The 22,772-nt window shown below is 41.0% G+C and overlaps 1 protein-coding gene across 1 annotated transcript in view; it reads right to left on the minus strand.

Moving 5' to 3' along the window:
- SRPRB (SRP receptor subunit beta) overlaps nucleotides 1-22,772 on the minus strand; it is a 437,229-nt gene that overhangs the window by 268,376 nt on the left and 146,081 nt on the right. The window contains exon 4 of the mRNA XM_044070458.1: nucleotides 3,920-4,002. Within this exon, the coding sequence (XP_043926393.1) occupies nucleotides 3,920-4,002 (83 nt within the window). The remainder of the gene's footprint in view (nucleotides 1-3,919; nucleotides 4,003-22,772) is intronic.

A 22,772-nucleotide genomic window follows, 5' to 3' on the forward strand; every position in this document is an offset into this window, starting at 1 on the left:
AGCACTAAATCATGTGGCATTTCAACCCTTTCTGACATTTCTCCCAAGGGTATCCCTCTAACAATCACCTGTTTCTATTCAGTTTGTTTAATAACCATGTCAAAATTTTAGGCTCCATACATTTTACCTTAATGAGCTTGAGGCCTTCCAAAGAAGAGAGATCTTTAATACTGTCGGTCCAAATTAAGATGCCCTTCCCCTTAAACCTTACAGCTAAAAGATCAAAACAAGGGAGATAGTGGACTCTAGGAAGAAGCCTTTAAAAACTCACAGGTGCAACATTAGACAGGCACCAAAAGTGATGCCAGTCAAGCAAGCTACTATGAGATACATGACAGCTGAAGTTCCTGCATCACTAGCTGGAGTAAGGCATGGCCTTAGTATCACACGTAACTTTTAATGCATCCACTTAATCATCAACTACCACAGGTTAACATTCTATTACAATTTAATAAAATTAGGGAGGGTAAGGTCCCAAAGAGAGTCACAGGATGGCCTGAGGGGAATCACCTGAACACCTACCAGTAATGGGCCAATTGCTCTAGGAAAAGGAAGATATGCAAAGACAGTCATTCCACAAACCTGGGTTTAGACTCTTAACATGCTCCAAGGGTTCAAGGGTCCACCTCTTCACATGCTTCAGGAGTATCATCTTGTCTGAGCACAAGAAAAAGTAGTTGATTCACTCCAAGTGTCACTCCACATAGAGGGTATGGAAGGTCACCTCCCATTCAACTTCATGTTCAAGTGAGGACAAGAACAAAGATGACAACCTCTAGCAGAAAGATGACAATAGTGATAAGTTAGGTTAATACGAGAAATTTCAACTCTTGCAGAGGATTTATGTCTGTACTTAGGATCTGGGATTTGAATCCCTTACCTTCTGATGTTTGTGCTGCTACTTGGGCTCCATGAAGAAATGCAAAAACTACTATATACACTGGGTCTCCTCCACTACTGCTACAGGTCATTGATGAAGCAATGCTAGCAATTTGTAGTGTTGCACTGGCTACAGGTAACAGCGGCTGATACTGTGATCAGATTCCAAAGCAAAAAAATGCAGCCCCTGCAATGGTCCTGATTCAAGACCACTGAACTTCAATTATCTTTGGCAATGTAGTCTTTGTATGCATCAGGGAGAGGAACTTTTCAGTGATTCACAGTAAGAAGAAATGAACGCTGCAATAGTGGCTACAAAAAACTATTGGAAATTGAACATCATGTGCTCCAGAGTCCTGCAGCAAAGATGCTGAAAAGTTAACCAAAAGGACAGGAACACTCCAAGTATGAGCTTAAAATTTCCAAATGTCTTGTGTAAGGCTAAAAAATGCAGTGCCCAAGTGTTTTATAACAGCAGCATGATTGTGTTGTTAACTAAAGTTCCTGTTAATAGCATTTGCCATCTTAGACAAACATTCAACACATAATGTCTGCTATAGCTATGTATCACGGAAGAAAATAGTTTTGCAGTACTGATCAGCAGTTCTTGATATGAAAATTCTCTCAATTTCAAGCTACTTAATGAACATGTTCAGCGACTGGCCATTGATAAAATAGAAATGGTAATTAGAAACAAGACATTACTAGGCAAGCAATCACTGGTACCAAAAGACGCACAGTACTCTATAAAGCCCTAGCTACTGCCTAGATGACCCAGAGTTGATTAGCAGCTCAAGTGTCTGAGGCACTGGCAAGGAAAAAGAGTCATTGAAAACGCTCCCGGGGGAGCTGAAGAAGTATTTAAAATAGCCACAGACACCAAAGGGACTTAAGTTCATATTCAGCTTTATACTTCTTAATGGTGCCAATAAGATATTACTGGTCCATTTCAGTGTACTTCTTTAGACTTTTTTTGGAATTTTTTTTAAAGGTTTCTTTTTTTTGTTATACAATTTATTTGTACAAGAGTTCCATCATATGGGCTTATTTTTAAACTTGCTTCTGTGCCTGGAACAGATGGGCAACAAGTTGTCTATGTAACTACTACGGTACTGGTTGAAGTCAGAGGTAGAAGATACTACCTTTTCAAATAGATCCAAGAGTGGAGATGTCTTGGGAATTTTCCTAGGTTGTCTAAAAGCTGTAAAAGGATAGCCTTGGAAAAGTCCTTAAAGCCCACATATCTGGTGAAGGTACGGAAGGATCACAGGCCTAAAGTAAAAAAAAAGTGACGGATTTCCCAAATTTTGCCAGGGATGTAGAGATGCAGGGTGGGCTACAACCCAGGTCTAAGTAAGGACAACGTCAGTAATAAGTGGACTTCTAGTGGGCAGACTAGCAATCTGCCCCAAGGCATTGGCAATAAAGATATCTAAGAAACAGAGCACATTTATTTTTTGTGGTACAAGTATGCCAATCAAAGGTTTAGTAGTTAAAAGTCTCCTAACATGATAGTGTTAGGCTAGACAGTGCTAAAAGGTAGTTACTACAGTCCACTGGGGATATCAGTGGAGATGTGTAGGGGGAAGTGACATAGTAGCCATATTTGTTGTGCATGCCTTGGATCTCTTGGAACTCCAACTTTAGGGACTCTGAAGTGAGATAAGGTGGCTTCTGATAAAAAACAGATACTCCCCCTGTCACTCTTTTGTCTAAAAACATGACAAATGCTGAACCCTGGTATAGTTGGGAGTGCTTTTTGCTGAAAAAAAAATCAGATTTCAGTGACTAAATAGATATGGACATGTTTCAAGTTGCAGGAATGCCTCACGTTTTGACATCTTTCTGTTAAGATTCCCAGTAATGAATAGTGTCACTTTGATATTGTCTGGAATGGAGCTTACTACTCTGGAATCCCAAAGGAAAAGACCCTGCTTAAAAAGGCACTATAAGAGCCAGAAAATGTTCTCACCGGTATATAAAGGATTTGGTGAGACAGATGTAAGCTTATCCCTCCCAAAGCAGGATAGCTTATCTCTACCATCTCATCTCAGACTGAGGCCAGTGGACCCCTTTGAAACTTGCCAACTGTTGAAACTATTAATCCTGATTTGATATTCAGGCATCATTTATGAAAGCAAGATGCTACTTAAGACCAGTGTATTTCTTGGCTCTAATGTGTGCAATGTAAGTGCTATCACATTATTCACACAAATGGGCCACGACTAGCTGATATCTGTAAGTTTAATGATCTGCTGGGTTCTTCTGACAGCTCATTTCCCTAGTCATGTCTAACTGAGTAAGTGTGGATTTAGTGTGTCATATGACAGACTTACCGATAATTACAATATTTCCCAGAGTCATGTTGAGCTTTGCCTTTTGGGATTTGGCCTGCCTTGTTGTTGACTAGCTTGGCAGCTATGTGAAAATGTGTTGGTGAATGTGGGAAAAGGTATGGCATCAAGCACCCCAATGCTGAGGGTTTTTCACAAACTCCAAGAGGCTTCAGCTGGTTCATTGTAACAGCCTCTCCCATATGTTAAGGTCTGGTGCTATGCAATGGCAGTTTTTACATCGTAGACAAAATAATGCAATACTATACTACTTCCACAAATGGCAAGAGAAATATTGCCAAATCTGAAAAAATGTTACTCAACTGACCGAACTGAATACCAACATCATCTGTTAAATCAATGCTGTAAGTATCAATAGGTTTTGGGATACAAAAGTAATGCACAACTGTACTACCTGGCACATGAACAGCAAAGAAAAAAAAGAAGCTTTTTAATTTCTGTATAGTGAACCTTCACAGAAAAAATAAAATAATGGAAGGAATGACACTGAACCAGGAGGAGTAATCTTTCAGAATGTGCTTAGAAAATTAAAGCTTTACCTTAACTAACAGTAGTACAGTTCTTCAATTATTTACATCAGAACAAGCAGCAAAACAAATACTTTATGTCCTAATAGCTTCTGTCTAACAGTAGACAGAAAAATGTTAGTGAATGGGAATTTTAACTTAAAGCTTGTATTATATTACCTGGCAGCGGCCTTAAACTTCTCCAGGAACTGGTAGCGTAAACTGTCATGACCAGGCAAGTCAATTATTGTCAAAGTGGCACCCTGGGAAAAGAACAGAAAAACACTGGTCACTGCTATGAAGCCTGGAAGCCTCCAGCTGGCTTTAAAACAAAACATTAATGGATTTAGTAAGCTTTCAAGAAAAACACAGATTCAGCCGTTAGCAGAGAGGAAAAATAAATATGCAACCAATGTCACTCCCGCTTACAGAACAGACAGTAGCAACAATCCAACAGTATACTTAACTGTACCAGTGCAAATCACTTCAGCAACAGCAGACACTGAAGCTACTGCGAAATGGGCAAGTACATTAACAGAAGTTAGTGACAGTAACGAAGCTGAATCACAGCAGCATGCAGTTACAGATGATCTGCAAATGGGCAAAATGGTTACTTAAGGCTAGCAATTCTTGCTCTGGAATCAAAGTATTAATTTTAGTAGTACTATGGAAGGTGGGGTAGCATATGAAGTTAAGCAGGGCAACCAGGAAAAAGCAAACTCTGATACTTAGCAGTGGCTCACTTCTGTTTATTTGTGGTGTTCAAGAAAATCTATTACTAAACCAAGACAACTGCCAAATCACCAATGTACAGGTACAATCAGTGGACAGTACAACTTAAAATGCCACAGTCTAAGCAAAATTACATCCATCTGCATTTCAGCTAGGTGACCAGAACCTCAACAGATACTAAAATAAAAAACGAACGTCTAAAAAAACAAATTGACTTTATTACATAAAAATCCAACTGGTAAATGCTTTCATTCCCTTCATGGAACTTTTTCAGACGAAGTTGTATAATGAACACACACATTTAAATACTTAACAATAACATGTGACCCAGAGCACATAATGCCTTAACACTTTCCTTCTAAGAACAACTTTAAAGTTTTCCCTATCATTTAAACCAGGGTAATATACAGACATTCAGCCTGATTTGCCAGCAATATTCTCTCCAGTTCAGTTCATCTTCTGCATCAAACCTACGATCAAAACTATTAACTTCATCAATTATTACAAATCTGAAGCATGCCTTATTTTTTTCTAACAAATGTTTTTGCTTAACATGTTTTGCCAAGGCATGGTTTACATCAATCTTGTCTACTGCTCTTGTATGTTCATTCACTCGCATGTAGAATTCTCTAATGGCTCTTCCTATATAGAATGCTGGACATAATTCACACAGAGCCATGTATACCACATATTTGCACCTGCAATTATACAAATTATTCAACCTAATTTCAAAAACTTCTTGCTGTCGCTACAAAATTCTTAGCTTCTTTCACATATTGACATGACTTACAACATCTTTTCATCCCCACTTCCAACACATCAGGCATACTTGAGCATACATTCCTTTTCTTAAAAAAGTCTTTTAAACTCTTGCCTCTTTTAGAGACAAAGACAGGGTCTCCCCTATAACATTTTTAATTTCTTGTAAATTCATTAAGAATCTCCAATTATTCTTGATTATTCCTTTGATTTTATTTTCATCTACTGAATTGTCTAAAACACATGCTAGGGAAAATCCTTTTCATTTTCTTTTGACTTGCTATTTATTTACATTTGCTCCCTAATGTTCCCTTACATTTTTTTACTTCCATCCAAGAATTGTTAATGTCTTTGGGGTACCCTCTTTCTTGAAATTTCCTTTCTCCATGAGTCCAGCCCAGCCCATCTGCATTACTTTCTTTCTTTCAGTCCCATTAAAATGGTGCAGCATGCAATGTCGTATCAGGTGCAAGCAAAACTGTACACATTTGCTGCATCTTTCTGTTGAGAAAAATGAAAACAGCATGGCTGCCAATAATGTTTCTTAAATGTAAGAATCAGTCAAGCTTAGACAACTATGCTCCCTCCCTCACTGGAAAACTCATGCCATCAGCCACTTGAACCCCTACAAAGGGGCATTCCTTCAGCATCCACCACACCGTGCACTTCAGCCAGACAGGTAGATTCTCACATTACTACTTAACCAGATCTTATTCCTAGATATACAAAGTGGAACTCTTATTAACAAAACCCAATGCCAGTAAACAGTGAATGCCCAAATCCTTCAAAAATGATAGCACAAAATTAGCCTTCAAAATTCAGCCACTTGTGTGACACAACCAATAATATTCTAACCGGTCCTCTTTTACTACTACTCCTCTAAATCCATTTTGACTGAAATGCACAAATGTGGGTGTTGCAAAGGACCCATGAAGGAAATCACAGTGAACTTCTCCAAAGCCAATTTTAAGCTTCTAAAGGCAGAAGTGTCAAACTTCACGTCATCCCTGCAAATGGGGAATGAGTGTATGTTTGCTGAATCATACACCAAGACATTGCATCAGCATTTGCACACGTGCATGGATCAGGCCATATTAAACAGAAAATCCTGTCCTCCAAAGAAAAGAAGCCAATCTGGTGGCCTCCTATCATTAACAAACTTTACAACAGAAGGAAAAAACTGTTGCATAAAAGGGTAAAGTCCCAAGACTAGAAAAATTCCCTTGTGAGTCTCAGCAAAAAAGCTGAGATCCCTCATCAAATCCTCCAAAGCTAGTTACAAAAAAATTGATACAGATGCTAAAGACAACCACAAGGCATCCTTTAGCTATGTCAAGAATTTGCAAAACAATACGCAGAGGTGTTCTGGGCTATTGCACAATGGCACCACTTATTTTGAACCAACAGATATTGCCAATATTTTGGCCAAAAGGATCACCGCAAACTTCACCCCCCCCCCTTCACCCCTAAAGGGCCCAATCCCAATACCAGAGGAATGCCAAATCTCTAACATCATGGCTTCACAGGTAGAAGCCGCACTATGGAAAGCCAAAAATACAGCTTCCATGGGACCTGATAATATACCTGGCTGTGTTCTACACTAATTACAAAGAGAACTGGCACCACACCAGAGTGCTTTATTCAACCACAGCCTCACTTCAGGCTTCATTCCCACCGAATGGCGCACCGCCACAGTCATTCCACTCCACAAAGGAGGAGTGGACTACTGACCCTGGAAACTACTACCCCCATCAGCCTAATGAGCCTGATCTGTAAGCCCATGGAACACATCATTATGGACCTCAAACAGAGATCTAGGGAACCTTCAAACCCTGGACCCCTCGCAGTTTGGGTTTGTGAAGGGCAGATCATGTCTGCTCATCCAGACAGACTTCTTCGAATCTGTCACCAGAGCGGTCGATGAAGGCAAAGCAGTCCATACAGCCTAACTCGATCTAGCCAAGGCCTTCAACACCATCCCCCACTCGGGGATCATTGACAGACTCACTAACCTAGGTATTAACCCCTTACGTCACAAGATGGGCTGCCAACTGGCTCATGGACAGAACCCACGTGGTGAAAGTAGCGTACTCAAAGTCCGACTTCCGGGCAGTTACAAGAGGAGTCCCACAGGGATCTGTCCTGGGTCCTCTCCTGTTTGGTGTATTTCTCTGAAGTTGAGGCCAACACCAAGGGACTCTGGTTAACCAAATTTGTGGATGACTCCAAACTGGTAACTATTACTGATTCTCAAGCTGATGTAGACATCCTGCAAAAAAATCCTCACAGACGACTGGTGCCAAAACCATGGTCTTAAGCTCAATGCTAGAAAGTGCATCGTCATCCCCTTTGGGAAAAACACGGTGCCCATGAACTACCACATCGACGGTAGCCCTCTCAACTCCCAAAATGTGATAAGAGATCAGGAAACACAGGTAGATAGTAGCCTCTCCTTCGACAACCATGTTGCCACAGTAGTCAGGAAGTCCCTCTATGTGGCATACCTCATTACAAAAGGCTTCTCATCCAGGAAGAAAAGTCATATTCCCCCTCTACTCATCCCTCATTAGACCCATTATAGAGTACAATGCCCCATTTGCCATGTACCTCTCTAGACACCTACAACTGGAGAGGTCGAAAAAAATCCTCACAAAGAGGATCCTAGGCCACAAAAATGCCTCACAAAGAGGATCCTAGGACTCAAGCACATTCCCTATACAAAGAGACTTAAAAAAAACTCCAGCTATACGCAGTCTCATATCACCTACTTAGAGGCCATCTCTGCTTGACATACAAAGCCATGTCTGACCCAGTGTTACCAGACATGCTTCATCTGAAAAAGTCTCAATCCCTCCCCACCACACGCTCCAAAGACCTCAACCTCATCACCACAATAAACAGAACCTGCTGGAGGGACAGGTTCCTCAGCTAGAGACTTCCCATACTCTGGAAAAAACTCCCCATTCATGTCAAGCAGAGAACTTCACTAGCCCTCTTCAAGAGAAATCTTTGACGAGTGGATGGGTGACAGGAAATTCACCCCGGGGATCACTTCAACAGCCTTGCTCGATAGGGGCACAAGGAACTAATGTCCAGCAATAGGATGACTGGAAATATTCTTGGGCTAGGCTTGTGTTGGCTCCAGGGCCATTAGCCTAGTACTCACCTATGAACAGTGCTTAGCATCAATGCCTCGCAGTACCTGACTTACCAGTTCAACCCAAGACTGAAGTGTAGGTACACATGTAATGAGCAGGCGTTAATTATTTGATGGACTGGCACCAGGATTAGCTTCCCTACCTTGGTCCCACTGAGTGCAGGGCAGGATCTAGTTCCCCCCACCCCCATGTCAAGAATCTCGATGGCAACACCCAGATCTGCTCTGTGTTACAGCACAATGGCACGAAAATTACAGAACCAACTGATATTGCCAACATCCTGGCAGATAGGTTCAGTGCTAACTTTACCCCCCCCCCCACGTGCTAACTTTACCCCCCCCACCCCCTAAAGGGCCCATATCTATACAGGAAGAATGCAGAGTCCCTGTAAACACAACTATGCAGGTAAAAGCTGCACTCTCTAAAGCCAAAAACACAGCATCCATGGGACCGGACAACATCCCAGGGTGCGTTTTACATGAACTTCAGAACGAACTGGCTCCCTACTTAAGCACCATGTTCAATAATAGCCTCGCATCAGGCTTTGTGCCCACTGAATGGCGCACAGCAACAGTTATCCCACTCCACAAAGGGGGAGCCACCACTGATCCCGGGAACTATCGACCTATTAGCCTGACGAACCTGGTCTGCAAGGCCATGGAACGTATCATCATGGAACTCAAAGACACTGGTAACCTCCAAACTCTGGATCCCACCCAGTTCGGGTTTGTGAAAGGCAGATCATGCCTCCTGAACCTGATAGACTTCTTTGAGGCAGTCACCAAAGCCGTAGATGAGGGTAAGGTGGTTCACACAGCCTATCTTGACCTCGCCGAGGCTTTCAACACCATCCCCCATTCTGGAATTACAGCTAAACTCACTAAACTAGGTATAAATCCCTACGTCACAAGATGGGTTGCCAACTGGCTCACTGACAGAACCCACACTGTAAAAATTGCAGACTCCAAATCTGACCTCAAAGCAGTGACAAGTGGAGTACCACAGGGTTCCGTCCTGGGACCTCTCCTGTTTGGTATCTACTTCTCTTAAGTACAGGCTAACACAGAAGGCCTCTGGCTAACGAAGTTCACAGATGACTATGGCTCCTAGTTTGCAGTCAAGTCCCCAAATTATGTGGGCATCCTACAGAAGGGCCTCGCTAAGACAGATGCCTGGTGTCAGAGCCATGGCCTCAAGCTCAATGCCAAAAAGTGCAGTGTCATCTCCTTTGGTAAAAACTCTGTACCCATGAACTACCACATGGGCAGCAATCTACTTAACACCGAATGTGTGATGAGACCTCGGGACCCAGGTGGACAAGTAGTCTCTCCTTTGATAGTCACATTGCCACAGTAGTCAGGAAGTCCTTCAACGTGGCACACCTCATCATAAAAGGGTTCTCATGCAGGAAAAAAGAGGTCATTGTTCCCCTCTACTCTACACTCATTGGACCCATTATAGAGTACAACGCCCCTTTTGGAATGTACCTCAAGACATCTGCAGCGGCTGGAAAGGCCACAGAAGTACCTCACAAAGAGGATTACTGGCCTCAAACAAATGCCCTACACTGACCGTCTCAAATAACTCCAGTTTTACTCCATAGCATATCGCCTACTCCGAGGTGATCTCTGCCTAACATATAAAGCTATGTCAAACCCAGAGCTGTTGGACATGCTACTCCTAAAGAAATCCCAATCCCTCCGAGATGCATGCTCTAGGGACCTAAACCTTGTCACCACAATAAACAGGACATGATGGAAGAATAGATTCTTGTCCCAGGGACTTCCCATACTCTGGAATAGACTACCCATCTAGGTCAAGCAAAGTTCTTCATTAGCACTCTTAAAAATCTTGATGAGTGGATGGGAAATGGGAAATACACCCCGGGGATCACTTCTGTGTCTCTGCTCGACAGTGGCACAGGAAAATAACTTTTTTTGGGTGGCGTAAGCCAGGGAACCTTGTTGGCTAGGCTTACATAGGCCATTGGGCCGATAGTCTAGCACCTACCTATGAACCTATGAACCCTGAAATGGATCAATCAGAAAACTAATGAATGAATGTATAACTTCTCTTCTACACTGAAATACACAGTACTCTGCATCTTTAACCACAGACTAACAAAACATTCTACTGTATCTACTGCACACAAAACATGGAAAATGCTTGGCAGTCAGTATTCCTCAAAGTACCAGTATGTGAGCCATGTGGTTTGGTTTGTTATTACTAATGCTTTATCTCCTAACAAAATCTGATGATCAACACTCAACCTTGTACTCATTTCCTTTCCTAAAGCACCCTAACTCACCAAATGCTACACACTGTTAGAACTGCAAGCTGGTGTCACAATTTAATGTGAGGCCCTCAAAGTCACTTTACTTTTCATTGAGAAATGGTGTGAATGCAATTACAAGCTTTTTACTGCAATGCAAGCTTTCAGAGAACTGGAAGGTATGGATCCAGAAATGTGATTTATTCCTGATTGTAACTGAAATATTTAAGAAGCCCTAAAAGGATCAGCATGCTGTATTTCTGAAAGAGACAAGACGACCTGAAAGTTAACTATTCTTCTGAACTTTGAGAAGGAGAAAGAATAATGTTGCAACGAGAAAGACGTTTCAGAGTTACTGTGAACAAAGGAAAATTCTTCCATTTACTCAGCATTTTCTTCAGGACAGCACTCCTTTAATTAGAGGGCTTTAGAGGGCAATAAGAGGGCTTTTGCTATGGAAAGAATTGAGCAAAGCACTGAGAATTGTATGATTTTGTTAATATCAGATTGAACTGTCTGATGCAAGAAACAGCCAAACAAGAAGAGTGCGTGTGTGTGTGTATTGCAGTGTCTCATCAAACCTCCAACACTAATGAGAGTAAACAGAAAGAACAGTAATTTTAGACTGAATCTGAATGATCGAAATACAAGAAAATCTAAACTATTTTTTGGGGGGGTGGCAAGCCCCCATGTGTCCAACACATCCCCTGCTAATTTTATCCTCAGAATTCGCACAATAGTGGGGTACAGCTAAATTCCCTGACTCCGCTGCACCGTGATCTTATGCAAAAGGCTGCAGGCAAAACCCCCATTGAGAAATACATTGCTCTTCTTCACAGGTTCAAAAAGTCTTTGCTAGCAACAGAGTTGTCTGTTTTGATCTGAAACTATATATACTATCACACACACTTATACACACACAGCAAATTGACTCTACATTTAAAAACTAAGTAATTAGAACTGTGCAAGGTTATATTACAGAGAGAAAACACAAGGTTGAAATATAAGAGTGAATCAAAGAGAAACGGTAGTAAAAATGAAATACATAAAAAGAATGTAAAACACTTCACAAAAAATGTGTATGAATTCTGGCCAGACATGATTAAATCAAGTGTCCTGCTTATAATCAGTTATGTAGAAACCAAAAGCTGTATACAGTAAACTCAGTTAATCGGAATTCAAGCAACCAGAAAAAAAAAAAAAAAAAAAATCAAAAAAATGCAGTGCAATTTTCACGTGTTGCACTTTGTGTCCACACACACACACACACACACACACACACACACACACACACACACACACACACACACACACACACACACACACACACCCCTACCTTACGTTTTTATAGTTTTAAAAAGGAAGATAGGAATAAATTCCCCTCTCTCCCTAACCTACAAACAAATCAAACCAAACAAATAGTATAGAGTACAGTATTAGTCGGGCCTATTTTTAATAGTAACTCTCAAGCAACCAGAAACTACAGTTATCCAGCATCTACTAAATCACCTTGGGTGCCGGTTAACCAAGAGTTTACTGTAAAAGTAAACAGAAGTTCTGGTCAACAACTGTGTATATGTTGCTGAACAAAGTGATAAACATTCATGTGTAGGCACAATTAAAGCTGTAAAAAAATAAAAGTTTTATGTTCACTGCAATGAAGTCACTTCTGAGAAAAACTAATGTTTTAGCACTTTTATATATATATATATATATATACATACATACATACATACATACACACACATATATACAATAAAAATGTCACAAAAACAGGTTTAACATCTGCAGCAAAAAAATAAAAAATCTTGCTCCAAGCCTACCTTTATTCTGTTGTAGTGTTGTAATTTCATTTTTTTCCATTTACACTGAGACTTTACACCAGTGATATTTGGAATACTTCCACAAAGATAAATTCATATCGACTATTCAAACTACATTTAGAGAAAGAAATGTTTACTACACATATTTCTAACTGAAGTTGCATTAAATAGTATTATGCTGAAACTATAAGGAAATAAAAATGCCAATGAGATTCTGTTTAATGTTTACACAAGTTTATAATTGTGTCAGTTTTCCTTTCACCATTTGAACTTGAATCTTAAAAAGAAATTCACTTTTTCAGGCCAATCAATCAATCTAACAACGGTCACACACATCACATCTAAGAACGTGAGGTCTCCAAGCTCTGAAGGATACTGACCTTTCATCAGATAGCCAGATGCACATGTAGAAAGGATAGTACTTCTGTAAACTCTTTTCTAGGTAGTGGGCAAAAGGTGACATTTTTATAATGCATTTCAATTGTATCCAGCTTCAAGAATACAACTTCTGTGGCCAGCATTGCCTTGTCATACCAAAAATTATATAGGTCGCCATACAAATAGTTGTAGCATCAACACAAATGCATTAAGATAAATCAGAAAGATAAATCATCTTGAGGTCCACAAACTAAGCAACCTCAGCCTTACAAAGTACTGTACAAAAGATTGTTACTTCACAAAATCAGGAAGCAGAAAGACCAATTTATTGTAAGTGCTAGGCTCCTTGTGGGCCATTTTATAGGTACATAGGTGTGTACTAGGCTAATGGCCCTGGAGCCTTTACAAGCCTAGCCCATAGGATTACTCTGGCATCGTGCCACCCAAACTTAGTTCCTAGTGCCTCGGTCGAGTAGAGCCACTGGAGTGATCCCCAGGGTGAATTTTCTATTTCCTATCCACTCATCAAGATTTCTCTTGAAGAGGGCCAGTGAGGTGCTCTGCTTGACATGTATGGGAAGGCTATTCCATAGCATGGGCAGTCTCTGGGTTATGAACCTGTCCCTCCAGCATGTTCTGTTGATTGTGGTAATGAGGTTGAGGTCTCTGGAGCGTATGATGCGGACGGATTGGGATTTCTTTAGATGTAGCATTTCTAACAGAGCTGGGTCAGACATGGCTTTGTAAGTCCAGCAGAGATCACCTCTAAGTAGGTGATATGAGACACAGAATAGTTGGAGTTTTTTTGAGTCTGTCCATATAGAACAAGTGTTTAAGGCCTAGGATCCTCTTTGTGAGGTACTTTTGCGGCCTCTCCAGTTGTTGCAGGTGTCTACCATCTGTAAGCCTTAATAACAGACTGCAGGATTTGCATAAATAAAGCTCCCAAAGCAAGTTACTGGAATATTACCATATCCAGGTCTACAGAATGAGTAAACAGACAGACTGAAATTATTTAAAATTTCATAAAATCTGAATCCCCTACATCAGCTGTTGCCCTGTGCCTGAAACGTATGTAAAGGTCCAGTTTGCCTAACTTTGAGGTAGCTGCATATGACAAGCAGGATAAATTATTATGCAAAGGAAAGCACGGAAGCACAGATACATACACACATGAAGAAACATGACTGTATGAAATCTCACTTACAGCACATGCAGTCTTTGGCCAGGAACAGTCTACATATTTTTGGCAGCTGCACTGCTGCTGCCCAGTGGCTCAAAAAGGTAGCACACTTCCCTTTCATGACCCACTACACAAATGTTCTGAGTTCTGTTCTCACAGCAGGTACTTTCCTTCCATCTACATGAAAATTAGAAAAGTAAAGTTATGTACTCACCATAACTATGCAGCAGTGTTGTCCATTTTCATTCTTCCTCAAAATGTGGGTACCAGATCCAACGTAACCACATACACTAGACTTTCAGATCCAAGTCTCGAGCTCCTCCCCTACCCATAATGCCTCAGTCAGCTAACAATACCTCAGAACAAGCTTGCTGCCTTAAACATCTTAAAACAGAGCAGGAAAAAGTGAAGAACAGCAAAGCTGAGGCTCAAACCCGAAACAAAAAGTTCTGTGATACTGACAAGGTCACTCCAGAAGATGAAAGGAAGGGGTAAAAAGGGTGGGAAGCTGAGGAAGAATGACAACACAGATTCATAGTTATGATGTGTGCATAACTTTAATATCCGATGTTGGCCTTTTCATTCATTCCTCAAAGTTTGAGACAGACTCCCCAGCTACGTGAATCTTGGGTGGCCCTCATGGAAGGATATTCCAGAAAACTGTCAAACCAAAAGCAGCTCTGCCTCTGGAGGTCAAATCTAGCTTGTAATGAGCAATAAAAGTATGAGCATTTGACCCAGTAGCTGTTGCACAAATGTTGACAATGGAAATTATAGACCAAAAGGTGGAAGAGGTTGCCATGTATCTAACAGAATGTGCTTTAGGAGGCTTGGAAAGGGAGAGGCCTTGCTGAATATATACAAAAGAAATGCTATCAGTAATCCTTTGGCCACGATAACTTTAGAAACTGGGGATCCCAGTCTGTTCAGTGAAAAAGAAACAAAACAGCTGTTCTGATTTCCTGAAATCTTTTGTTCTGAGGAGATAGACAACTGTGTTTATGTACATCTAAAAGATGTAACATGCTCTCCCCCTTATTTGAAAAATTAGGGAAGAAGACAGGTAAATGAATTGTTTGATTAATATCGGATTCAGATGCTGCCTTTGTTAAGAAGGATGGACTGGTTCGTAAAGTAACAATGTCTTTGTGAAAAACAATTAAGGGGATGTGGAAAGAGTCTGGAGTATGGAATTTTCTTCGCAGATGCTGTTTTTGAAGGCAAAAATTTTAAATCAGATTTGGCTGATGGTTCAAAGAGCCATTGGGTCAACCCTTGGAGTAGGACTGCTAAATCCTAAGGAGATGACTGGTCTTTCACTGGAGGTCAGAGTAAAAAGGTGCCTTTTAGAAAGGTTTTGCACAATTTGGAAGAAGCTAAAGAGGAAATTTCTTCTTCTGAATTGAAATTAGATATGGCTGCAAATTATACTTCGACTGCAAAAAACTAGCACCTTCTTGAAAAAAAAGATGGTAGAAATTCCAGAATTAAAGATATAGGAGCAGTGAAGGGGTCAATTTCCTTCTGAAGAGCCCAAGTTGTGAATTGTTTTCATTTACTCCTGTACATCTTCCTTGCAGCAGCTTTCTGGGAAGATAGAAGTATCTGTCAGACTGGGACGAAATTCTGAGCTGTCTAGCTACTAAAAGAAATGAAACTATGTGGTCATTTTGAGGCCTGGAATATTGGGATGTTTCATCTCGGAGGGATGCAGGAGAAGGTCTGGACTTGGGTGCAGTATCCATGGAGGGTATGGAAGATGAGACGAAAAGAAGGGAAGCCACACCTGGAGAGGCCAAAGGGGGTAATGTGAATAACTGAGCTCTTCATATATATATATATATATATATATATATATATATATATATATATATATATATATACACACACACACACACACATACATGCACACACACACATACACTATTACATACACACAATTATCCAAGTAAGAACTTACCAGAGCAGCAGATATTTGAATTCCACACTGCTGCAGTAGCATTTAGCTATCTGGTTGGCTCTTGTTTGGGAAGCAATAACTGGCCTGCTTCAAAAGCTCTGGCTCTCTCCCACACCTTCCCTCTGGCTAACTGTCCAGCACCAATAAGATGATTAGCAGCCAGAAGGAAATGACTAAAGGACTTTCTTGCTTGCGAAAAAAAAAAAAAAAAAGTAAGCAACCTCATCCTGAGCCACTAATCTAGTATAAATAAAGAAGCATTTTATATCCCAAAACCAATATACAGGAAAATGAAAGAAGGGTGGTGACTAGGTGTGGTTACTGCAGAGTGTGGAAATAATGTCTACAGCTATGTTAAGTACTTATACAACTGTACTATGGTCATCATACCCACTGCTGAGGTAGCCTTTGTCTATTTGGGCTGATTTTCAAAGCATAACAAACCTTGAAGGAGGAAGGATAAGGATCCAAGAGCCACTGGGGAAAGGTCCTTGGAATGCTAGCTCTGCACCTGGAAAAGGATCCCAAATTAGAACGTTTTGCACATGTATGTACAGAGGACCCAGTAAACTCTAGAGTCCCCCCTTTCCAGTATGCCATGCAAAAGGATAAGGCTCTCGTACAATATGCCTGGAACCATTTTGTCATGGTAAGAACAACAAAAAGCAATAGCTCAGGACAGCCATCTAGAAATACTTTTAGGGCAAACTGGCCTTTCTTAGTACCATCATAAGAAATAAACAGCTGATCAATATTATCATAGGACTTAATTCAGTTAAGATAGTACCCAAGCTGTACATGTAAGTCTAGAGTATGTAGTTATTTTTTTCCCTGTTATTGAGGTTCTTTGTAAAACATTTGAAAATTGATGGTCCAATTCAAAATAAACAGTGAGACTACTTTGGCCATAACTGAGGGATTTTTTTCTTAAAGTAACCCTGTTCTTGTGTAATACCAGGCAGGATCAACCCACCATGACAGCTAGCAATTTCCAATAGCCTTCCTGCAGATGCCAGTGCAGTAAGAACAGTTTTCCAAGTACCAAACCATAAATATGCCACATGAGCAGGTTCAGATGGAGGCATGGTTAGTTTTTCCAGCACAAAGTTAAGGTCCCAGCGAGGAAAGACATTATTTTATGGTGGCCTCAAGTGTAAGACCTTAATCAAGAATATTTAACGAGTAACAAAGAGGACAGGGGTGGAGTCAAAGGAGACATCCTGAAATAAATGCAGGATGAATCGTCATATTGGATTAAGATAGGCTAGAAACTCACAAATAATTGAGAACCAGTGGTACATAATCTGTATCAGTGCTTTGGTCATTGGCTAGGTACCTGTAAGAAATTCTTTTCCACTTGCCGATATAGGATTTCTTAATAGGCTTTCTTATCTTCTTTAGTACCCAATTCATGTCCACATGAAAAAGGTGCCTAAAAGGTATCAGAAATTAATCATCCAAGCAGTCAGTTGAAGTAGTCTGAGATAGGAGTGAGTCAAACTACCACTGGTCAAGTGCGTATAGATACAATTTGTGAGGAGGTTTGCAGCAAGTGCCCCTGGCCAATTCCATAAGGTGGAAGAACCACTGCTGCCTGGGCTAAAAGGAGTTGCCACAAAGATCTTCTACACCATCTCTGAATCTTAAGAATGGCTCTGTGCATCAGTGAAAAAGGATGGAAGCACGTGTTCCCTCTGCCTACTTGTAAAAAGTCCTGGAATAGAATCTGGTTAGGTGTCTGTTTTGAAAGGCGTGAACACATCTGTATGAGGTGCTCCCCACAACTGGATTAATCCCAGGAAGACCCTTTCATACAACTTCCAATAGTAAGGGTCTATCCTGGTCCTGCTCAGCTTGTTTGTCACTACATATTACTCTGACGGAATGTAAAATGTTTGGAGGATCAAGAAAGGCTCAAGAGCTACCCCTCCCAACTATCACAGCCAAGAGGCACAGAGGGAAAAGACCTGGTGCGCTTCTGCTAGATGAAGTTTCACATTACTGTGGTGTTGTCTGTATTCACACGCAAGTGTCCAACAGACCCAAGGTAAGAGATTTTAATAGTATGGATCACAGCTTGCATCTCTGATACTATTGTGCTTTGGTCTGTCTGACAAGTCCTATTAGATGCACCTTTTTACCTCACCTAAACTGTTCCCCAGGCAAAATCTGAGTAATTTGTTGGTGGAGACTGTGTTAGGATCTGATGAGAAAAGGGAGACCTCAATTCTGAAACATGTGCAGTCTTCATCCATGCAGTTCCTTTTTGATAAGGCCCAAAACTGGAATCAGAAAGTCCCGAGGATAATAATGTTGGGTCTTCATGAAGCCTGGAAAGCCATCTTGTATGACTGAATCAAAGAAGAGTTTTGAATATGTATCTGGAACTACAGATTGGTGAAGGAGACAATCCATATTAAAGACTCCTGCTGGGGAAAAAGACTCCCGCCTGCCAGGGGGAAAAGACTGCAAAGATAAGCTGTCTAAATAAAGACTTGTACATCCTCAAGGGGCTATTCCAAGGACTAGGCTATTTGTAAATACTTTCAGAGCTATGAATACACCAAAGGGTAATAAAGAGAATGGGTAGTGATTGAAAAGGAAGAGATTCAAGCCTGTGTATAGGGCAGAGTTAAACAATGGCAAGAAGGGAGGGGAAGGGGGGGATGCAGGTGCAGTTATTCAAAAGGTGCAGATTGCCCAGTTTTCGGAAAAGATCTCTGTGCTTCATTAATGCTCCCTCCTGTCATTTTTTCAAGCCCTGTTTGCCAGATGCAGGCAGGGACTGTTTAGATTCTGAAGAGGTGTACAGGACCTATTTGATTTATAACAGGAGACCAGAAAAAAAAATTAACTCCCTGAAATCATTTCCCCCTGAACAGATTGTTTGAGACTTCTGTAGCAAAACTGCCAAAAACAACTTCTTTGATCTAAAGCGGATTTCAAAATCTCAGATTTAACTTAGTCTGTGAACCTTCAGTTACATACCAAAGCATACCCCCTTAAGACAGTAGCAATGGCCCTAGACATAGTATCTGCACAATCACACACACTTTAGGGAATGTTCAGAGACCAGATGAATATTAGAAATAATGAGATTCAGAAATAATGTATCCTCTGGTGGGAGATTAGTACAGTATTCCCTTAAAGTTTCAACACAATGTAACAAACATCCATGTATGGCCCTGGTTATTGAGAATTCTAAAAGCAAACTTTTCTCCTTTTTGTTTCTGAAAAGCTACAGTTGTTTTTGTAATATAGCAACCTGTTTACATGTTTAAGTGCTAACTGCCTTGTACGGCAAGTATTATTGTTTGGGTATATCTGATGGCATTTGCTTATCAAGCATTACTCTCATATGCTTTTGTATTACTGTAGTGCTACAGTATTTTCCTTGCTATCATATTGAGTTTGGAATCATGTATACAAAAAAACATACTGAGGTCTACATTCTGAGTAAGCAATCCGGCAAACTCATGTTAATTTATGTTATTAGTTCTGCTCCTTCATTCTTAATGTTTGATGCTATCTTCTGCTATATTGTTTAAAACTTCCAGAGCAGTAAACAGTATTTTTTCAATCCATGACCTCATGTACATTACGTCTTAAGATGTGTATACAGTTTAGCATTTAATGCTGCTGACAGCTTTATGTCTTTGTAACTTCCAGAGTAGTAATCATGATAACTTACAGTCTTTACAATTTCCAAAGCAGAGATGAAACTGTTTCTTCAAAAGTAATTACCTAACACCATTATATACACAGTACACTTATAAATGCTTTGTCGAATATTTGCTACGCTTCTATTAACAGTGCTGTGCTAGCCTGCAGTAACTAGATTCCATTTTACTATTATGCCACTATAACAATACTCTGAACAAATTTATCAATGTTCTAATACTCTAACTGTATTTGCTTGTCAACTTAGTTCTGCCCATTCTATTCTGTCTTGGAGTACAGCTACTGGTATCATTTCTAACCAGAGCTAAGAGGCTCTGTAGTAATGACTGGCTGCAAAATGTCCCAACCTACTTTCCAATATTTTATCTCTTCACCCTCTCTGCTGTCTTACTTTTTCTCATGTCTGTTGTCATTCTTGGATTTCTAGACTATGAGTGGTATACTTCCCTCATCATTTGAGCAGACCCAGTTGCCTCCCAACCATGTGTGCCACCTAGTTTTGAATGCTACATACAATAAAAGTATCTGAACCTCGGGGTAGACCACTAAAGACAAAGTCAAAAGCAGCCAATTTACCTCCCTGCTGTGGACATATAACCTCCATAAATTAATATATCCCCCTCCCAACACAAACACTCTGTCAAAAGACCTAAATCTCATCTCAGTAAATCTATGTAATACATGTAATGAAGTAACTGAACTGCATGCCTGATATCTCATTACAGCCCTGACACCTTGGCCATCAAAAAAACTTGGCTTAAACCAAATACTAGCGGTACCTAAATTCTTCCCCCGGATGCAACATAATTAGATTAAAGAGGTTAAAAACAGAGTTAGTGGCCTAGCTCTCCTTAACTCCTAAACCATCTTCAATTCACCAAGCCAATTCCACACTTCATACTGCCAAAATAAAAAGAAGTTGGGTCTTACCATAACATTCCATCTGTATTGTTGATCCTCGTTCAGTCATTACGCATGGGTATCTGTTCCGACCTCGGAACTGAGCAAGCCATTTTCCAAGCTCGCGTCAGCTTCAAACTCTCGAGCTAAACTCTTACCCACAATCACCCTCTCCCTGTTACCTCAGAGTTTGCAAGTCAAAGAAGGTAGAGGCTACCTCTGGTCAAATAACCTAAGAGAACCGGATGGTGAGATCCACTAGAAACCACAGGAGGGGGAAGGAAGGAGGGTCGTAATGACTGAACGAGGATCAACAATACAGCTGGAACGTTATGGTAAGACATACACCTACCTCTATTCCTGGGAGGCTCTCATGGAAGGACATTCCTGAGCACCATAGAACCGAAAGATGCTCTTCTCCTGTAGGCAAAATCCAATTTGTAATGATTGATGAAGGTATGAGGCGTAGCCCAAGTTGCAGCTGCACAGATGTCAAGTAAAGAAGCTCTGGCATGGAAGGCAGCAGAAGTTGCCACCGACCTTGTTGAATGAGCTTTCATGGTAGTAGGCAACAAGATATTACATTGTGTATAAATGAAGGTCACACACTCCTTCAACCATCTAGCTAATGTGACCTTAGCTACAGCAGATCCTAATCTAGGTCCAGAAAAGGCCAAAAATAACTGGTCAGATTTACGAAAGGACCTAGTCCTGTTCAAGTAAAAATGGATTTGCCTGTGTTTACCTAGGGTATGTAGGCAATACTCTCCTCTGTTTGAATGATTGGGAAAGAAAACTGGCAATTCAATGGTTCCATTAATGGACATTTCAGAGATCACTTTTGGCAGAAATAATGGATTAGTTCTCAGAGACACAATCTCTATGAAAAATCAAGTATGGACTCTTGATGCATAAAGCTTGAAGCTCAGAAATACGTCTGGCAGAAGTAATGGCAACCAAAAACAAGGTTTTCCATGACAAATGCTTGAGGTCGCAAGAAGAGGCTGGTTCGAAAGGTGGCATTGTCAGAGCTTGTAGAACTAATGATAAATCCCATGATTGAATAGGTTCTCTAAAAGGTGGCTTCAGATGATTCACACCTTTTATGAAGGTCTTGCACAATTTTGTGGGACATAAGAGAGGAATCTTGGACACCCTCATGAAAATTAGAAATTGCAGCCAAATGAACTCTAATGGTAGAGGCTGACAGACTCGATTGGAAAAGGTCGGCCAGATAGTCTAGTATTATGGACACTGATGCTGAGAAGGGATCTACTTGTTTATCTTTCAGCCAACAGGTAAATCTTTTCCACTTGCTCAGATAAGTAATTCTAGTGGAAGACTTATGATATGCAATGAGAATGTCACGTACTGGTAAAGAAAGATCATTCTGCCTCGCCATCAAGGGAATTGGAGTAGCCAAGCCGTGAGCTTTAGGCTGTTCAAGTTGGGATGAATTAGGTTCTGTGCATGTGAGATCAACTCCGGGGTTGGATGGAGAATCCACGGTTGATCTAGCAGGTGAGGCCAAAGGAAGGGGAACCAAATCTGTCGAGGCCAATATGGTGCTATGAGGATCACCTTGCTCTTCAACCGACGGGCTTTCTTCAGAAACTGGGGAATGAGGGGAAAGGGTGGGAATGCGTAAAGAAGACCAGAGGGCCAATCGTGGACTAGAGCATCCCTGGGTGACTGTCCCAGAGGGAAATCAGGGCGAAGTAATTGCTGCATTTGTAGTTGGTCGGGGAAGCAGAGAGGTTGCAGCAAGGACGGCCCCAGCGGTGGAAGATCTCCGTCGCTATCAAGGGATTCAGGGACCACTAGTGAGGTTGAAGAATGCACCTGCTGAGTCTATCTGCTATCACGTTGGAACTCCCGGGAATGTGCGCTGCTAGAAGAAAACGGTTGGTAGCCATCTCCCATTGCCATATCCTCATGGCCTCTCGACAAAGGGGGAAGATTTAGTTCCACCTTGCTTGTTGATGTACCAGACCACCGCCATGTTGTCTGATTGAATTGCAATTGTCCCAGATGGCAGCAGGGGATGGAATGCTTGCAATGCCAGAAGCACCACCCTCAGCTCTAGAACATTTATATGCAGATGGGCCTCCAGTTCGGACCAAGTGTCTTGGACTGTCTGTCCCTGACATAGCCCCCCCCACCCCATCAGGAAGGCGTCCATGGTCA

The sequence above is a fragment of the Protopterus annectens genome, chromosome 4.part1, assembly GCF_019279795.1.
Source record: "Protopterus annectens isolate FY-2018-M chromosome 4.part1, PAN1.0, whole genome shotgun sequence".
NCBI lineage: Eukaryota > Metazoa > Chordata > Ceratodontiformes > Protopteridae > Protopterus > Protopterus annectens.